The sequence below is a fragment of the Molossus molossus genome, unplaced genomic scaffold (assembly GCF_014108415.1).
Source record: "Molossus molossus isolate mMolMol1 unplaced genomic scaffold, mMolMol1.p scaffold_m16_p_6, whole genome shotgun sequence".
Classification (NCBI taxonomy): domain Eukaryota; kingdom Metazoa; phylum Chordata; class Mammalia; order Chiroptera; family Molossidae; genus Molossus; species Molossus molossus.
Genome location: NW_023425399.1, coordinates 73,545,027 through 73,552,950, shown reverse-complemented (window position 1 = coordinate 73,552,950; position 7,924 = coordinate 73,545,027). Strand labels below are relative to the sequence as shown.

General features: G+C 39.2%; 1 protein-coding gene across 1 annotated transcript in view; it reads right to left on the bottom strand.

Moving 5' to 3' along the window:
* THOC1 (THO complex 1) overlaps positions 1-7,924 on the bottom strand; it is a 53,962-nt gene continuing 46,038 nt past the window's right edge. The window contains exons 18-21 of the mRNA XM_036244048.1: positions 5,591-5,674; positions 2,077-2,224; positions 870-945; positions 1-399 (exon numbers count right to left, since the gene is read on the bottom strand). Coding sequence (XP_036099941.1) covers positions 104-399; positions 870-945; positions 2,077-2,224; positions 5,591-5,674 — 604 coding nt within the window. The 3' untranslated portion in view covers positions 1-103. The remainder of the gene's footprint in view (positions 400-869; positions 946-2,076; positions 2,225-5,590; positions 5,675-7,924) is intronic.

Sequence of the window (7,924 nt, the reverse complement as noted above, 5' to 3'; positions counted from 1 at the left end):
TGTTATAAAAATGTTTATTGTTTACCAAAACCAGTGGACCTCTTATCAAATGCTGCTTGGTAACAAAATCTTATCATAGTTTTAATAAAAAAAAAAAAATAAGCTAACTATTTGTCTCATTGTCATTAGTTAGACTTTCTGCAAGGTCACTTAATCCAGACTTATTCAGTGCATTAATCAGATTTTCAGGCGTTGCATGTACTCCCTCTTGATCTTGCCAGGCAACTAGAAGCTGCTTAGCTCTCATCTTCATGTCTTCGCTGTCACATTCAATCTGTCTAATTTCAGAGTCTTTCATTTCCAAGTAGGGAGCCAGAATCTTCCATTGTTCACCCAATTTGTTGGCAAATATTTCTATTTGTTCCCCTGTTACAGGTTTGTCTCGTCGAACATCAGGGCCTAGAAAACATAAATTATGTACAAAGTACAAGGACATGTACAATTCAACGTACACAACAGAAGATATGGGGCCAATGAGATATTAATTCCTTTTAAGGTTTATTTTAAAAGTAGAATAATTCCTTTTTATATTTTCCACAGGGATTGAATACTGTTCTTATGATCATGATCATTAGGAAATCAATAATCAAATTTAAAGCTGTTGCCTCTATTATAATGATGATGGTTTCCCCTGAAACCAGCTTGTTCCCACTTTGTTCCCACCAAGAATTAACCTTCAAATGTAAAGTACCGTCCTTCCTGTCACGTCCAAACTTTTTTGTATAAAATGTAATATTTTAAATAATTTTCAAGCAATGCTTTCAACATGGTAGAAGTTGAGAAGTAGATCAAATTAAATAATGTACCTCTCAACAAAGAACACAATTTTTTCCAATTTTGTAAAATAGCCAAGAAAATTCAATTCTTACTTTCATTTTCCTTCAGTAAAGCATCATTATCTTCCTCATCTTCATCCTCACCTGTTTTTATTTCTTCAGAAGGAGGCTAAAATGAGTAAGAAGAATGTTTAAAAGAATGCCAACTTCTAAAAATAATTGGGGAGTTTTTTAGATAGTGTAATTGTGACATTCCAAGTATAGGGCCCAGAACTTGACCCTTGAGTGTTAAATGTGAATGCCAGGTAAGTATCACACATAGGACAGGGTTAACCTGGAGGAGCAGATGGAGTTGGAAAACTCCCCTTGCCCCCCCCAAAGCCAGTTAAAAGGATGTTAAAATGATTTCCAAATACCTAGCATATGGTAACAATGGCCTAGGGAAGACGGGTTGAGCAACTGTATCCTTATTATGTTTTATGCGCATATTATAATAATACAATGAGAAAATAGTACTGGAAAAGAGCAGAGGAGAAAGGCCAAGTTGCCTACTGCTACTCTGTCTTTGATAAAAGACAATATAACACACCAACAAAAACAAAGTATTGTAGACTTCGATTACATGCTGTATAAAAATTATTAAAGTTAGGCCTGGCCAGTGTGGCTCAGTGGATTACTGAGAGGTCCCTGTTCGATTCCTGGTCAGGGTACAAGCCTGGGTTGTGGGCTCGATCCCCAGTAGGGAGCATGCAGGAGGCAGCCAATCGATGTTTCTCTCTCACATTGATGTTTCTATCTCCCATCCTGTCTCTAAAAAACAAATCAATAAAAACATACTTAGCCCTGGCCGGTTTGGTCCAGCGGTTAGAGCATTGGCCTGCGGTCCGGAGAGACCCGGGTTCAGTTCCCGCTAAGGGCACGTACTTTGGTTGCAGTTTGTCCCCGGCCCTGGTTGGTCATGCGGGTGGCAGCCACTCGATGTGTCCCTTCACGTCGATGTTTCTCTCTCTCTCTCTCCCTCCCACTCTATCTGTACAAAAAATGGAAAAATATCCTCGGGTGAGGATAAAAAAAAAAAAAAAAAAAACATACTTAAATAAAAATTATTAAAGTTAGTTTATCTGTTTATGTACTTCCTATAAAATGTGTTCTCAAATGTGTTTTTTCTCATTATAAAACATGGGAGTTTGTGTATTTTTTTTCACCATAAACTCAAGTTCAGCTCTGCTCAAATAACGATAAAGAAGTTTTAAAGAAGATAACATTGACTAAAGGAAGTGAAAAAATGATCAATACTTACTGGTAATTCCTTGGCTAGCTTTATTACCATGTTTTCAAGATATTCTGGCAAACTTTTGAACTGCTGGTTGGTTGGTTGGAAGAAATGAGGGCTTCTCCGTGCTAACAGTCTCAGGGCTCTCCAACCATAATTTGAATTGTTCACAGCCCTATAAAAAGAGATGCTGGTCTTATAATTCATAGTTTTCTAATTTCTCTGTTCCCTTCTAATTAATGTTAATTCGCCATGTGAAATTCTATACTCTTAAGATTAAAGTAGTTGAAGGCACCATTCTTTTCATTCTGATCACAGTCCTAAAGAACCTCAGTGTGCAATTCACTTATAATAGCAGCCAACAGAGTCTGAAGAGGCAGGTTCACACAGAGCAAGCACATTTTATAAGTTTATTTGTGCCCTGGCCGGTTTGGCTCAGTGGTTAGAGCGATGGCCTGTGGTCCAGAGAGACCCGGGTTCGGTTCCTGCTAAGGGCACGTACCTTGGCTGCAGTTTGTCCCTGGCCCTGGTTGGGTCATGCGGGAGGCAGCCACTCGATGTGTCCCTTTCATATCGATGTTTCTCTCTCTCTCCCTCCCACTCTATCTTAAAAAGAAAAAAGTTTGTAAAAGTTTATTTGTATTTCACTTAATTTTACAAAGTCAATTAGTATGTGTCCAGTACTGGCTAGACGCCGTATGTGCAAAACGGAAATAATCTAGTTACTTGGGGGAAAATGAATTTATAATAATAGTTTCACCATGTTTTATTGAGTTGATACCATACAGCAATGTCAGCTTCAGGTGTGAGTTCCAGAATATAAGTTCAACAGTGAGTTCCGATTGTGTTAATTTAATCAACATTTAGTTTCCTATTTATGTAACACCTAAACTTTACTTTGCTCGGTACCAATTTCAAGGAATGAAAATGACTCCAAAACTAAAAGAGAAATATCCAGTAGCCAACAGAGTAAGCAGTGATGCCAAGACAGAATCCATGAAATGTTCCTTAAGGAAGCAAAGTGGTAATAAGTGGTACCCAGTAAAGTGAGAAATAGACCTCAGGAAAATTCTAAAGAAAGTGTTCCTGAAACAGGCAAGCTGCAGAAGAACATTTCATTTTCCTTTTATGAGTTTTTGCAAGTCATTTGGAAATACCCTCTTCTCCCCAAGTTGTTAGAGTAGTAACCTGGTTTATTTAGAGCCTCATTACCTTTGAAATACACTGGCACCTTCAAAACTATCCCTGGACAGTGGGGACCCATCCCAAGTTAACGCCATGTTATGAGGCTTTGCCTAAATAGTTACAAGTGTTTATCTGACACATTTCTGTTTAAACAGTTTGAATATTTTAAGCATTTTTTCCCTGTCAATTATACATACAAACTTTTTTTTTTTAAATCCTCACCCGAGAACATTTTTGCATTTATTGTCAGAGCAGGAGGGAGGGAGAGAGAGAAACATCGATGTGAGAAACATCGAGTGATTGCCACTCACATGACCCCAACCAGGGCTGGGGACAAACCGTAACCGAGGCACGTGCCCTTAGCAGGAACCGAACCCGGGACTCTCTGGTCCGCAGGCCGACGCTCTATCCGCTGAGCCAAACTGGCCAGGGCCATGCAAACTTTCTTCCTCTCCAGAGATCCATACCACCCAAGTTCTTTAATCTTAGAGGGCTATCACTTTAAAGAAAAATCTTCCTAGTCTTACCTAACAATAATAAATCAATATTCATTCAACAAATACGTGTTGGGCTGGGCACTCAGGAGTCGTGGAGACTGTAAGTTCCCCCTGAACACTTGAGGCACTACAAACCTGCAGTTCAGGGCCCTTGAGGCCAAAGTGCTTTTCCTGGCTCTGCCCTTTACTAACTGAAAGCTCCAGTAAAGTATTTACCCTCTGCCTTAATTTCCTTAACTGTAAAATGGAGACAAGAACAGTTTGTACCTTAGTTATACAAGGTAAGTGCTTAGGAAGTAACTGACATAGGTGTGGACTCTGTTGCAAAGCCTCATTATTGATAAATACAAGGTATAATACAATTTCAGATAGTGGTAAGGATGAGGAATGAGAATTTCAGATGGTGATATGTGCTATGAAATAAATACAACAAGGCTGCATTACAGAGGGAAAAGGGGAAGAGCTTGGTCAGGAAAACGCTCACTAAGATGAGTGCTGAATTGAGGATCAAGCCATGGGAGTGCCATGAGGGAAGTTTCAAGCAAATGAACAGCAAGTACAAAAGTCCTGAGGTGGAATTATCTTTTGAGTTGAACAGAAATGGCTGGTATAGTTAGAGCAGAGCGAAAATAAGCAAAGAGATGTGACTGGAGAGGTAAGTAGGTACAAATCAGATAAAGGAGATCTTTTAGACCTCAGTAAGGTGGTTGGATTTCATCTTAATTTTAACAGGCAGTACCTGGGAGGTACTGACTTTTTAAGCAGGAGATCTGACTTGCGGATTTAAAGATCACCGGCTGATGCATGGGAAATCGATCAGAACTGGTCATAGCACTCTTTTCGTAGTGCTAACTACATATCATGCATGCTTCAAAGTAGATCGTCTTAATCCTCAGAATAACCCTGTGAAATGGGTACTATTCCTATTTAATAGATGAGGAAACAAGCAGGGGTTATATTAGTCCTAGTAGCCTCGCCAGTTAAGTGGTCAAGTCCCAGGATTGGAACCTAAGCAGTTTGACAAGAGGGCCCCTTCCCTTAAATCAACACCATGAGGCCTATTAAAAACCATGGGGCTGTGTGGTGTCACCTAGAAGATATAATTGAAGAACCTGAAACTGAGTCCTGAAGTTACTCCAAAATTTTATAGTTAGGCAGAGGATTGGGGAGCCAGCAATGGAGACTGAAAAGCAGACAAAAGGAAAAACAGTAGTAGGAGCTGTAGTTTGATGGATGTCAAGAGAAGCAAATGTTATCTGATGTGGGAGAGATGAACTGGAGAATGCTGCTGAGAGGTCAAAAAGAAGAGGTGACTTTGATAAAAGCTATTTGACAGGCAGAGATGGCCCAGCAAGAATGGGTTAAGGACAATGTGGGAGGTGAGGACATGAAGGCAGCAATTATCAACAGCTGTTGGGAGATAGTCATACCTCAAAGGTATTGTGGGTTTGGTTCCAGGCTACTGCAATAAGTGAGCTGTAATTATTTTTGCTGGTATAGGGGTTTGCCTTCAATTTGTAAAATAATGGACATTTGTCAAGTGTAATCAAGCGAACAATAAAATGAGGTATGCCTGTACTATGATTTGAAGGGGGACAGAGAAAATAGGTGATAGTTGGAGAGAGATGTAGGCACAAGGGGAATTTTCCTTATTTTCTGAAACAAGCTTGATTTTGTCATGCATGTTAAATCATGGGAATGGCCACTCAGATGTGTAATAATGTTACCTTGGTACATAAACTCATCTAAGAGGAAAAGGACTACTCCATCACCTGTCTCCCTTAATAAGCATTCTAGTATACATAAAATTCCTAAGAAAAAGTATTGGAGAAAATCAGCTCATGAGAAACATTACTTACTTATATTCATTTTCAACCATGCTTTCAGGATCTGCCTGTTCAATGGCTTCTTCAAAAAATTCCTCCAAAGTTGGCATATATTCCCTGGATGTTAAGAAATAACAAGTTAGGGTCCTGTGTTCTTAATAAATACTCATGAAATGGTGGCAAAGGTTCTGTTACCCACACTTGATTTATAGTTAGATTAGTTAGGAACTCAAATTTTAAGGAGGCAAATGACTCAAAAGTTAAACTTCTCAAAGGGGACAACAAAGAGGGCAGTACAGGTCCTTCAACGTATTCTCCACTGTGGAATATGACACACACTGTATTATAAACACTAATGTATGCTGATGCTACTAGTCAGAGGGCAGCCAGGGGTTTACTAGCATTTGAATTTATTCAGCAAGCATGAAATTTTTGTATCGTGTCCAGAGTCATGGATTTCTTTTTGTTCTTTAAACCAGAATTAAGCCCAAACTAATAACCAGACATACTGTAATTTCAAGTGTTTAACTTTGAGCTTATTTTGGATTGTTGCCATGGTAGCATGGCTGGTTTTTAATAGCATCTTTTTAAATCTATTTTTAGAAATAAAATTGAGACAGTCAAATAAGAGCTAAGGATCTGATCAGTAGACATCTTTGACTAAAATGAGAAAAATGAGCTCTAAAGAAAAATCAAGCACCAAATCTTATGACTTTTATTACAATAACATGCTTTGTATGGTGAACATTACAAGCCTGTAAGATTGTGAGTTTACCACCACTTTCATCCTACATGTCACACTAGACAAAACAGGGTTCACACTAAAATCCTAACCAGACTATCGTTCATACATGTTTGAAACACCCTAGTTTTGCTAGTTTTGTCATTACACCCTAGGCTTTTGTCCTGTCTACTTCAGACTTCCAAACACTATAGGCAGAGTTGAGAGTACCTATGCACCCTCCCTAACTTCATTCTCTGCTCTCCCCAGAAGTAGCCATTCTTTAGAATTTGGTGTGTGTGTGTGTGTGTGTTTAATTAAGCATATATTGTTTTGAATCTTTTCGAATTTTCTATTAATAGAATTCTGCTTGTACCCATCTACAACCTTGATTTATCGTTTGACTGCTTGAATTTTTTATTTATTTATTTTTAATCCTCACCCGAGGACATTTTTCCATTTTTTTTTGTTCAGATAGAGTGGGGAGGAGAGAGAGGAAAAGAGAGAGAGAGAGAGAGAGAGAGAGAGAGAGAGAAACATCAACGTGAAAGGGACACATCGAGTGGCTGCCACCCGCATGACCAACCAGGGTCGGGGACAAACTGCAACCGAGGTACATGCCCTTAGCGGCAACCGAATCCGGGTCTCTCTGGACCGCAGGCCGACTCTAACCGCTGAGCCAAACTGGCCAGGGCTGCTTGAATTTTTTATATTTACTTTTCCTCAACTTGTTTCTTTTACATATGTAGCAAGCATGCTTTAGTTGAAGTCTAGTTATTTATTATCTCTATCTCCATATGTAACATCTTTAATTCTAATCATTCCTTCTTATACTATGTCACTTTTTATCAAGTATCTTAGTTTTCTACCTTTTAAAATAACCCCCAATTAGCCAGACTGGTTTTGCTCAGCGGTTAGAGCTTTGGCCTGCAGTCCAGAGAGACCCGGGTTCGGTTCCCACTAAGGGCACGTACCTCAGTTGCAGTTTGTCCCCAGCCCTGGCTGGGTCAGGGCTGTGCAGGACGCAGCCACTCGATGTGTCCCTTTCACGTCCATCTATGTTTCTCGCTCTCTCTCGCTCTCTCTCTCCCTCCCACTCTATCTGAACAAAAAAAAAAGGAAAAATGTCCTCAGGTGAGGAAAAAAAATTAAAATAACCCCCAATTAATATTACTGTTTTATACAGTGAATCCTTGATAAGATGTATTTGTATTTACCAATGGCTTTGCATAGCAATCCTTTGCAACTTACACATTGATTTTGGGTTCAACTTCTGACAGCTTTTTAAAGAAAGACTGCTGCTGACATATTCTCACAGCTTTAGTCTGAAAGTAACTTTATTTCTCACTAACCCACTGTTTGACTTGTCACAGAATTCGAGGTCGATACTTTCAACACTTGGAAGCTATTATCCACTGTCTTTGGTTCCTTTTGTTCTTGAAGTCTGCTGTCAGCCTAATTTTGCTCCTTTGAAGGTGGTCTGGTTTTTCTCTCTGGTAACTTTTTATTACATTGTGCAGAGATAAGGATTTATTCTCTTTATCTTACTTAGGTCTGTACCTCATGAACCTAAGAATTTATGCTAATTCTCGGTTCTGAAAGAAAAATTCTGTCATATCCTTGATTACTGCCTCTTTCCCATTCTC